The sequence below is a fragment of the Oratosquilla oratoria genome, chromosome 9, assembly GCF_046742065.1.
Source record: "Oratosquilla oratoria isolate Oo_2021 chromosome 9, ASM4674206v1, whole genome shotgun sequence".
NCBI classification, from domain to species: domain Eukaryota; kingdom Metazoa; phylum Arthropoda; class Malacostraca; order Stomatopoda; family Squillidae; genus Oratosquilla; species Oratosquilla oratoria.
Window position 1 is genome coordinate 2,747,418 of NC_134785.1, and position 12,500 is coordinate 2,759,917.

Here is a 12,500-nt window from a genome sequence, read left to right on the forward strand (position 1 = left end):
TAATAATAATAATAATAATAATAATAATAATAATAATAATAATAATAATAATAATAATAATAATAATAATAATAATAATAATAATAATGATAGTAATAATAATGATAATTATAATAATGATTATTGATAATAATGATAATAATAATAATGATGACAATAACAATATTTATAACAGTAATAACAATAGTAATGATAAACGTTTTCATAAGAAATTGAGGTGTAGGTAAAGATCATCCTTACTGCTCCTCCTTCCCTCCTCTTTTCCTAAAAAAATATAAATAGATAAATAAATAAATAGATAAATAGATAAACGGATAAATTAATATTTGCCTTGGCATCGATATTCGATTCGCTGACACCAGTAGATTTGATTCAATTGAGTAAGATCTCAATAGACGTCGTTTAGGAGCAACCTACCTCACAACAGATGTCCATTGCATGACCTGCCACGGTTGCTTATGTTATAGACATTAGTTTGACTAAGATTGGCCTATTCGCGGTTGTCGTTAACTTTGTTTTAATAAATGGGAACCAATGAGATTAAATAAAGAGCCTTGTGGTAGAAAAAAAAAAAAAAATCACCGATGGACATAAATGTACTGAACATTTACTTTACCTTTGATACTGTCTCCATACTATTTCATTCATCTCCGTGGTACACCTTCCCCTTTCGGTAAGACTCGTTTCACAGGTATCGATTTTTCAACGTCGCACTCTTAAATAACTATGGGCGTCCATAACCACCCATGTTTATTTAAGAGCACGACGTCGTGTCGTGGACGACGGACGGCGAAAAGTCTATTAATACCTATTATTACGCGTATCGGACAAGACCATGCGCACATAATCGGATGTGATAGTACAATAGCACAAGATGAAGTAACTATTTTTAAACGGTTGTATCGGATCTCCTACAACCACTTTAATGTGTAAACAGAGCAGTCTATTTCTGGGCTTCAGCGTGCTGGCCTGAAATGACTACTATGATCGGCACTTCAGACTCGTGTTCACGATCTAGCATGCAAGACGGCCGGTTACGGTGTTCTATTACAATTGAACATTGTTACCTTTGGAGAACTCAGAAAGACAAATTTGTAAGAATGGGGCTCTCTGGTTACATGTGGCCATCCACAGGGCACACCTTACAAAATGTGTGACTTTGAAAACTGAAAAAAAAAGAATTTGTAAAAATGGGGCTCTCTAGTTATATGTGGCATCCAGAGGGCCCACCTTACAAAATGGTGACTTTGAAAACTGAAAAAAAAAGAATTTGTAAAAATGGGGCTCTCTAGTTACATGTGGCATCCAGAGGGCCCATCTTACAAAATATTGATTTTGAAGAACTAAAAAAAAAAAAAAAAAAAAAAAAAAAAAAAAAAAAAAAAAAAAAAAAAAAAAAAAAAAAAAAAAAAAAAAAAAAAAAAAAAAAAAAGGGATCCCTGGTTACATTTGTCATCCAGAGGGCCCATCTTACAACATATTGATTTTGAAGAACTCAAAAAAAAAAAAAAAAGGGATCTCTGGTTACATTTGCCATCAAAATTATTGAATTTGAAAAATTTAAAAAGACAATTTTGTAAGAATGGGACTCTGGTTGCATGTGCCATCCAGAGGGCCCATCTTACAAAATATTGACTTTGATGAATTCAAAACGACAATTTTGTAAGAATGGGACTCTCCGGTTGCATGTGCCATCCAGAGAGCCCATCTTAAAAAATACTGACTTCGAAGAACTCAAAAAGACAATTTCGTAAGAATGGTACTCTCCGGTTGCATGTGACATCCAGAGGGCCCACCTTACAAAATATTGACTTCGAAGAATTCAAAAAGACAATTTTGTAAGAATGGGACTCTCCGGTGGCATCTAGAGGGCCCATCTTACAAAGTGTTGAATTTGAAGAACTCAGAAATTTTTTTTTTGTAAGAATGGGTCTCTAGTTCCATGTGTCATCTCGAAGGCCCATCTTACAAAATGTTGATTTTGAAGAATTTAAAAGAGACAATTTTGTAAGAATGGGACTCTCCGGTTGCATGTGGCATCCAGAGGGCCCATCTTACAAAAGTTCACTCTGAAGGATTGAAAAGAACAATTTTATGAAATCCGGGCTGTTTGGTTTACAGAAACATAGATTTCGACTCACGAAATAGATTTGGCCTTTGGTGATTCCCGCAATTGCGGCCAAGACGAAGAGTGCAGGATGGTCCAATGAAGGTATTCGAATTGATTAAGGGCTTTAACAAGGGCGATGCAGGCAAGGCAGAACTCGTAGTAATGGATTTAAATTCGAAAAATTTAGGTATAAGAACGAAATGGACAAGAACTAGTTTACCAATAAAGTAGTTAGAAAATAGGAATAGACTTGATAACAATGTAGTGCTCGCTGAAACATTTGGTTGTTTTAAGAGATAGGGGTGATAGATGGTAAAGACATGGAGCTGCCTACTGAAGTCCTTATGGTCTCCTGCAGTCTTCTCCATTCTTATGTTCTTCTGTTCTTATGTCAAGGTTCACCTTGTTTATGAGCATCTTCGGTTCATAGGATCTGATTCTAAGAACAGAATACTTTATTCGGTTGGGTGCGACCACCGTCCCTTACAGTGTTAAAGATAATCTTAACCCTGTAGGTACCATAAGAACATAAGATTGGAAGACACTGCAAGAGACCATAAGGCCTACACTAACCAGTTCCATGCCTTTTACCACCTTCCATCCCCATCCATAAAGTTATTTAATCTCAAAACTACCAGTTGTTTCAGCGCTAACTACAAGGATACTAAGTCTATTCCAAAACTAATTTGTAAGATTTATTTTGGTTACCTCCGGGTAGTTAGGAAGTGTTGTCGTCTTTGGGGGATTTTATTCTGGCTAACGCCAGAGGACTTTATTCAGTTGAAAGAAACCTTCAAAATATTTTGTTTAGACGCCAAGCGATTTGATTAATTTTAGAAAAGAAGAAATTGTGAAATAGAAGTACAAAAGAGTCTTTGAAATGTGGCCAACAGAATACATCCTATAAATCCTTCCCATTTTACAAATTGTATTTTACCAAATCTTATTTCGTCAAACTCCGTAACCTAAGTTATCTTAACAACCTAATCAGCCTAATCTAGAGCCAAAACCGTGCTAACCTCCCCCAATAAAAAAAAAATAAATAAAAAACGTTAAATGAACGTTGACCGTTATTTTGAATTTTCAAATTCGATCCCACGCCCAAGCCAACCAGGGAGTGACTCACACGGAACCACGGTGTGGGCCAGCGTGCCTCACAGCCGCAAATAACTTTGGAGTTCACGCAGCGAATTTTACGTAACTGGCTTTATCAGCGAGTAAACCTAATTGAGGAACAATCAGGTGGATATTCTACAAGTTACTGAAGAAACTGCCCACGATAATGGTCCAGTGATGTACAGTCACGAAGAAAAGTTTTGACTCACCCAGAGTTTTTCATGACATAAAGTTCATATTCTTTGTCTGACATTATCTTTAATCTATTTAAGAAAATTGCCCAAGTGTAATCTGAATACTACATAGAAAAATTTATCATGTGCTCGACAAAAAATCATATTGATGTTGTGAGGACTGTAGCGTGGGTCAAAACTTTTGCTCCAGACTGTACATGTTTAGAGACGAGTCAACAGAGAATACCCCATTTCTCAGTTTCAGTTTAATTTTATTTTTATGTTTTCTTGAATCGAATATCTGTACTAATGGAAACGTCTATTATGATTTCGTTATATGAATTCAATATGCAGCTTTTGCGTATTCTCTAGTTCCCACAGATCCTTTCATTCCCTGATAGTGCCCATCTCAGCTCAATAGGTGGGTGGCAAGTATCCAAAACACATTGTACACATTGTCTGACAACTGAGGTCGGTGGTTGACCTTAATGTACTTCCTCTTCTTGACCATCACGTAGGATATTCAAATACTGTACTTCATCCTCTTCCTAATATATATTTTAGTCCCATATGTGACGTCATGACCTGTGTATGACGTGTCTACTAGAGTAAAAGCGTCACAAATATCCATTCATAAGTTTCCGTTCGCTAAACTAAAGTGGAAATAGGTGAAGGGTGGAAGTGGGATGAGTAGAGGTAGGTGCATCCCTAAGTGGGAATGCCCGTGACCGACCGAAATGACTATATGTGTTATTTATAAAAGGCACGACAAGCATCAGGATCGTTCCTTAGGCTACCTACGAAACATTATTGATGTCCACACCTCCACACCACCACCACCAGCACCACCACTATCGTACCTTTTAGTGCGACGTAATGTCTTGTCATATGGTGTTCCTAATGTAGCGAGAACACGTATATTTCAGCAAAATCCCATTAAATTCTAATCAGAAACAATCAGAACAGAGACACAAATTTACGTGATCTGAGAAAGGAAACCAAATCATGAGGCAGTGAACGAACGTGAAAAGTGGAAGTGTAAAGTAACGTGATAAATTACATAAACACGGGAAGATAAGTGATAAGAAAAGAGCTGACGAAAATAAAGCAAATACCGAACAAGATACCAAAGAAGTTCGAGACATGAACCGAAACGACGCCAAGTTTCTGGCAGAGAAGGCCCGGAGTAACAGGTCCTTTCGTGATGCTCTCGACTCCCTGCTGAGGGACTTCGGTGTTCGACAGGACCTAGCGGATTCACGCATTAGGGAAGTTGAACGGGACCATAGAGCCACCAGAGAGGAACTCTCGCGCTGTGTCGGGACGCTAAGATCGTTAGAAAAAGAGCTCAAGGAAAATGCTGAACACATCCAGAATCTATACAAGGATATCCAGGTCCTGCAAGAAAAGAATAAAGCTCTTGAAGCCGAAAAGAAGAAAAAGGAAGAAGTTGACTTGGTCAGGAGTACTCAAGAGAGGGAAGGAGGAAAGTACGAAGGGGAAAGAAGCAGGAGAACAGCCACTGTGACGGGTGGTTCACAGAGAGCAACTAGCTTACCATCCTGCTCTTGTCTCTGCTACGACCTTGTGAGCTCTGGAGCATCCCCGAACACTCAGGTCATTATTGAAGAAGAGGAGGTTACAACTACAACAGAAAAAATTCCTCTCAGTGAGTCAGTAGAAAAAGATCGTGATGTGGATAGAGAAAGAAAAGGCCCTCGTGGTCCTATGAATGAGATCAATGGTGGACAAAAGCAATTTATCCGAGAAAAGAAATCCGAGAATATTCAGAATGGAGTAATAGACACTAAAATCATCCAAGTTAAATCAAAAGTATATGATACTGAATGCTCTGAAGAAGACAGTACTAAAGACCAAAAAGTCACAACCAAAAACACCAACAACTATCAATTGTCTTCGGAAAAGACTTCGAGCGGTTACAGTAACAGTATCAGGACTCCAAGGACTGCGTGTGATAGAGGTCGTAAAAGTAACAGACAAACCTCAACAGATAGTGAAGAAACCTACTTTTGGGATTATTCGTACAGCGAAACAGGTGGAGCTTATGATGACGTGACTGAGGTGATCAACAAGACCATAATGGCCAACGGCAACATAATGTTCGAACCAAAAACAAGGAAAGCTGAGACTGAGACTGAGGCTGATACACAAACATCAAGCGGAGATGAAAAAACCGAAGGACCAAAAAACTACTTCGATGTGAAGTCAAAAGTTGCTGGAAAAACAGAAACTGAAGTGTTCTTTGTGAATGGGGTGCAACAGAATGAAGATCTCTTTCATCAAAAAACTTCTGGGAATTTAAATAAAGTTCCGAAAAAGAAGAAAACCCAGAACAATGCTGACAGGTCGGTGGATGAAGACTACATACATGAAGGTGATGATGGGGACAGCAAGTGTTTCAGTTTTCTAGATAAAAGAAAGAAGATAACAAACTCATCCGTATCAGAAATGTCAACGGAACAGAAAAAAGACATAACAGAACCTCCCAGAGATAGCAAAAATAAAAAATCAGTTCTCACAGTAGAGTCTGACACTAAAGGAGGAAGAGTAGGAGTGTCCTCTGAAGTCGCGGATACAACAGTCAGGTTTTCAACCTCCCCCTCTTCCTGCTCGTCCCTTTCATCACCAGCATCTTCCACCCCAACTCCCTCGCCTCCGGGTTCTCCCTCGACACCCTCGACTTTGTCGCCCTCATATCCGTCCTCTGTACCCTCTACCCTTTCATCCCCGGCAGCATCACCTTCTCCTACTTCTGTGCCCGTTCTGGATCACTCGAATGTATCTGATGGTCTTCTGGTAGTCTCCCCTTCTCCTCCTGAGTCATCAGTGACCCCTGGTCCAACATCACCCCCTCACCCACCTGCCACTTCAACTTCCTCACAGGGTACTCTTCCTACTATATCTCCTTCGTTTATGAATACCCTCGTTGAACAAACAAAGGTAGATCAAGTGAAAAAAACAAAAAAGAAAGAATTGTGGTGTGATTTGATTGAAAATGAAGATGATAACGAACTCGATACCACGTGCGTTTTGGAACATGCCAGGAGTGACGTGACTTCGTGTTCGAGTGTATCCGTCGATGAAGCCAGTTCACTGGATCCAAGAAAACTTAAGTCAGACCCTTCGACAGTTACCACATCGGTAGTCACAGCAGACCTACATCCTAACCCTAATCAAAAACATTCTGTAGATGATGTGCAAGACAATGCTAAGTCCGAAAGTTCCAATGATCACCATTCAATAAATCTTCCGGATACAAAAGAACCTAAGTCAGATCCTACGACAGTTAGCACATCGGTAGTCACAGCAGACCTACATCCTAACCCTAATCAAAAATATTCTGTAGATGATGTGCAAGACAATGCTAAGTCCGAAAGTTCCACTGATCACCATTCAATAAATCTTCTGGATACAAAAGAACCTAAGTCAGATCCTACGACAGTTAGCACATCGGTAGTCACAGCAGACCTACATCCTAACCCTGATCAAAAATATTCTGTAGATGATGTGCAAGACAATGCTAAGTCCGAAAGTTCCACTGATCACCATTCAATAAAATCTGAACATGATGAGACCAGCGCGACTGACACGAAATCTGAAAACCTGCCCGTGATTTTAGACGATTCCTCTCCTAGTAAGTTGACGCAATACAATAAAAATCAGTGTTCAGAAAAAAAGTGCCCATCTTTAACTTCTGATACTATCGCTGATGGAAAATGTGAGTCTGAAAATACAAAGGATAATCAGTTGAATGCCAAACTAACGGAGGAGCCGAAAATGAAAAACGCGAAAAGGAAAAATGGGAAGATGACGCAAAGAAAGAGAACTTCCAAAGAGAGTCGTAATAAGGCGCAGGTGGAAAAGAAAACCTCAGACCCGCCGCAGGAGAAGAGGCAATCCTCGGGAAGCATCCCAGACTCCAGCAGCGAAAACCCCAAAGTGTCTTCGAAGGAAAATGTACATCATCCACAGGTTTCGGAGAAAACCAAAGCTCCTGTGAGGTAATCATTGTCTCTGTAAGCTTACCTTTCTGGTTGCAACTGATGCTTAAAATTACATTCACCCAAATACACAGACACCAACACCCACACCCACACCCACACCCACACCCACACCCACACACACAAATACACATATGTTTGCTTCGTCTTCTTTGTCTTAGTTTGTATTGGGGTTGGCCGATCTTATATGTTGTCATCATGAGTTTCTTTCCTTTGCACCCTCTTCACCTTGTCAAATGGTTCCCTTTTTCCTTGTTCGCACCCCCTTCAAATCACAAACCAGTTGCCGCACCCCCTTCTACAATTGATAATGAAAATAAACAACATTGATGTTGTGTGTAAATAACAAAGACGTCATGTTTTTAATATTTATTCACATAACTAACCCCCTAAGAACCGATCTCGCAGCCCTAGGAGGAGCGAGTACTCCCGGGTAAGAACCACTGATCTGGGCCTAACTGTCTCGTGTCTTAGATCTGTCCCTTCAATTCAACATTTGCCTTACTCTTAATCTTCTCCCCCTCCACATAACTCCTCCGTACCACTTTCTTACATCAGTGGATTTCGGGCCACGTGTAGACACCCTTTCCGCCCTGAAAGGTTCACCATCGTCGACAGTTGAGAGTTCGTTTGAGTAAAAACGACTTCGGCTGTAGTATCTTATTTTTCAAATCTCCAAATATCAAATAATTTTTCCGTCAAGTATAGCGAAGTTGAATGATGAACTAAGAGATTGTAAATGTATACTAATGTTAGACTTCCTGTTGAAATGTTCTTAGAGAAGTCTGGATTTCTGTCAGCGAAGTCATATTCTCGTTATTCAGATGGAGCTTGGAGGTAGAATGTGGGAGGAAAAATAGCTCAGTGTGACAATCCTCCACTGCTGACGATTCTGTGCCTGATTCACCCACTCACTTTCGTCTTCACTTCGTTCTCTTATTCCTTCTTTTACATTATCTTTCCATCTTCATCTTGGTTTCTAGGTCTTCTTCCTTCTATTGTTCTCAGCGTTACTCTTCTCGATATTCTCTATTCGCTCATCTTATCAACATGTCCTGCCCATCTCAACTGGTTTCTTTTCGTTATATCAGTAATTCTTGGTTGTTGTGTAAGTTCTCTCAATTCTTCATTGTGTTGTGTTCTCCAATGAGGCGTCTAGAATTGCGAGGGGAAAATACCACACCTTCTCGGTACGGAAATATGTTTCTTAAAGAGGTTGATATTAAGAGACAGAATGGCTTACAGATGACGCCAGCAATTGCTATTCTTGACGTCTCATATATTCTCTTTTATATATACTTTCATGGAACTTTTGTCTTTCATCCTTAAAACATGTCCACACCACCTCACACTGGGCTATTTTTCCTCCGACTGTCGGAGCAGATTTGCATCCCGCAGCTTTAGGGAAGGAATCTGATAATATGCTGGAAGGAAAGCAATTATCCTCCAGCATATCAAATGACATTCATTGTATTTTTGCTAAGAAAACAAAATCGTTTGCCATAGTAATTTTAGGGCGGAAAAAGTTCTGGAAGGATCGCCGATTAATCGGAGGTTGGAGGGGAAATAGCCCAGTTCTTCTTCTTCTTCTTCTTCTTCTTCTCCTTCTTCTTCTTCTTCTTCTTCTTCTTCTTCTTCTTCTTCTTCTTCTTCTTCTTCTTCTTCTTCTTCTTCTTCTTCTTCTTCTTCTTCTTCTTCTTCTCCTTCTTTCTTCTTCTTCTCCTTCTTTCTTCTTCTTCTTCTTCTTCTTCTTCTTCTTCTTCTTCTTCTTCTTCTTCTTCTTCTCCTTCTTTCTTCTTCTTCTTCTTCTTCTTCTTCTTCTTCTTCTTCTTCTTCTTCTTCTTCTCCTTCTTTCTTCTTCTTCTTCTTCTTCTTCTTCTTCTTCTTCTGCTTCTTCTTCTGCTTTTTCTTTCTTCTTCTCCTACTTCTTTCTTCTTCTTCTTTTTCTTCTTCTCCTTCTTTCTTCTTCTTCTTCTTCTTCTTCTTCTTCTTCTTCTTCTTCTTCTTCTTCTTCTTCTTCTTCTTCTTCTTCTTCTTCTCCTTCTTTCTTCTTCTTCTTCTTCTTCTTCTTCTTCTTCTTCCCCTTCTTTCTTCTTCTTCTTCTTCTTCTTCTTCTCCTTCTTTCTTCTTCTTCTTCTTCTTCTTTTTCTTCTTCTTCTTCTTCTACTTCTTCTACTGCTTCTTCTTCTTCTTCTTCTTCTTCTTCTATGTCCAAGCCTCTGAGCATATCAGTACACACATACTCGTACATATTTTTCCTAGATTATTTCACTTTGTATTCACTTCTTTCCTCAAGATTCAGCATCCTGAATATATTTGTCAGTTTTATACAGAGATCTGCTAAAACGTTTTGGCTTTTTTTTTTTTGTAAAACGTTTGGGTTAGGTGTGAATGTACAGATTATCATATAGACAACGTGTTATACATGTCAGAAAAAAAAAAGAACAAAAGAAAGAAACGAAATATAAACGTTCCTCTCATTGACACAAGGCTAGTTTAGTGGCCGCTAGTGCTAAAAACGATTTACAAACGACCCCTCTACTTGCCCAATGTCAACGGAAAGTTAGTAAACTTGTCTCCACAACATCCTAGTGTTAACACTTACTTGCCGGTAAAGTTAACTTGCAGCTTACACTAGCGGCTACTAAAGTAGTCCCGTGTCGATGAGGCCTTACATCGAAGAATGTATTGTCAGTCAACCTGCCATACATTTCAGGAGAGAGAGAGAGAGAAAGAGGGAGAGAGAGAGAGAGAGAGAGAGAGAGAGACAGAGAGAGAGAGAGAGAGAGAGACGGAATGAAAAAAAAGAAAAAGAAAAAAGAAAAGAAAAAGAATATAGTGCACGGCAGTGTGAATGACCTCTTGGCCAAGAAAGCAAAGAGGAAGCTTCCTCGCATCCCATCATTTCGGTGACGCTCTTTATAGGTTTTATTCCAAGAGCAGAACATTTTCATCCGATGAAAGGGAGGTTTGATTCCTTCTTTAAGGGGATTAGATTCTAAAAATGGAATTGGATCATTCTTAATGGGGTTAGATCTTATTTTAATGGGGTTTGATTCCTCTTAATGGGGTTGGATTCCTTTTAAAGGATGCGAATTCCCTAAAAAAAAATCCAACCACCTTAAGAAAGAATTGAACCCTTTTAAAAGGAATTCAACCTCATGAGAAAGAATCCAAACTCATTAACTGGGGTCTTGACCTATCAAAAACTCTTTCACAACGGGCGTAAGACGGAATAAATTATATAAAGCACGTCATCATATTGAAAGAATTAGATTAAGTTAATATATATTGGTTCCATAGAGTTACTTATGCGTTGTGTTGTCGTATACAGAAGACACTGGCCCCCTTTATAACAATATTGTACATCCAATCTTGTGTATCAAAAGAAACAGCACGTGAGGACGGAGACTTTATTAGTACGACGTGTCGCTCTTGTTACAGCTTGGCTCCATTCTCACATGATGTTTCTTTTGATAGATTTGTCGGCAACTGCCAATTTCATACAATCCTGTATATATTTTCTTTAATGGTCGGCGATTTCAGGACTACTCCTATTCACTAACAACTACACAATATACTCATCATGTACAGGTATTAGTGCTGTATATAAGAAATACCCCGGTATACTGTATGTATCAGCCATCCATGTCATATATTGTGTATTATACTGTACAGTGTGGCCCAAAAGTCACAGGGGTGAGTTTAATTCTTGATAACTCCCTTATTATGACAAGTACATGTATGGAGTTTTAATACAATATATAAACATTGCCTCAGCAACTGTATTGTCTCTCTTATGATATGATCAGTTACCCAAGTCTTGCAGAAACCACATTTCGGGCCTGAGGTCAATTAATGAAGAAATTATCACAAATTGCAACCCTTCTGTGTCTTTTGGCCCACATTGTATATGCGATATGCTGGTGTAGTGCTGTATGTGCAAAATATGCACCATCTACCATCCATGGCATATATTGTGTATTATATAATTATCTAAACACCCTTGTATCTGTCTTACTTTGTCTGAAGATGTAATATACGAAAGTACTTACTATCTACAATTTTCTCTTCTCCTGTGGTGATAGAGCATAATTCTTTCACGGTGATGTGAAAGCTTGCACACACACACACACACACACACACACACACACACACACACACACACACACACACACACACACACACACACACACACACACACACACACACACACACACACATACCGACTCGGTGGCACAGTTGGTAGAGCGCTGAACTGGGAAGTAGAAGTGCTCCCAGTACCCAGTTCGAATCCTGCCCAGGGCCGAAATTATTTCGGTATCGCTGTGCCTCGGGTCGTTACTCTGACTCTCGTGGGCGGGGAGTTGGGTGTGTGTGTGTGCAAGGTCATAGCATTACCCATAGATCGGACCTACGAGCTCTGAGCTCTCTTCCAGGAGGGAAATAGCTGTCGATCACGAGTCCAACACGTGATCCAAAGACCAAGTGAATACACACACACACACACACACACACACACACACACACACACACACACACACACACACACACACACACACACACACTAACAAACCTTGATGTGAGGAAATCAGATGGCCCAGACGGGATTGCGAATTGGATACTAAAAGAATGTAAAGAAGAATTAATGGACAAAATATGTAACATAATGAATTGCTCACTCAAAGAAGGAAAAATACCAAAGGACTGGAAAAATGCCAATATTGTACCAATGTATAAAGGCGGAAACAAAGAGGAACCACCAAATTACAGACCAGTCTCCCTTACAAGCACTGTAGCCAAAATTTGCGAGAAAAAAAAAAAATCAAGAATAAATGGATAAAACACCTGGAAGAAAACAATATAATAAACCCGAGACAATTTGGATTCAGACAAGGAAGACCATGTACCACAAACTTAATCTGTTTCTACTAAAGACTAATAGATACAATATAAGAAAGGGATGGATGGACTGATTGTGTTTTCCTAGATTTACAAAAAGCCTTCGACAAAGTACCACACAAGAATTATTTAAAAAATTTGAAAACATAGGAGGAATACAAGGTGAATTACTAAACT

At 39.2% G+C, this 12,500-nt stretch overlaps 1 protein-coding gene across 1 annotated transcript in view; it reads left to right on the top strand.

Moving 5' to 3' along the window:
- Positions 1-12,500, top strand: part of LOC143028136 (uncharacterized) — a 28,609-nt gene that overhangs the window by 4,772 nt on the left and 11,337 nt on the right. Inside the window, exon 2 of the mRNA XM_076189787.1 lies at positions 4,326-7,421. Coding sequence (XP_076045902.1) covers positions 4,543-7,421 — 2,879 coding nt within the window. The 5' untranslated portion in view covers positions 4,326-4,542. The remainder of the gene's footprint in view (positions 1-4,325; positions 7,422-12,500) is intronic.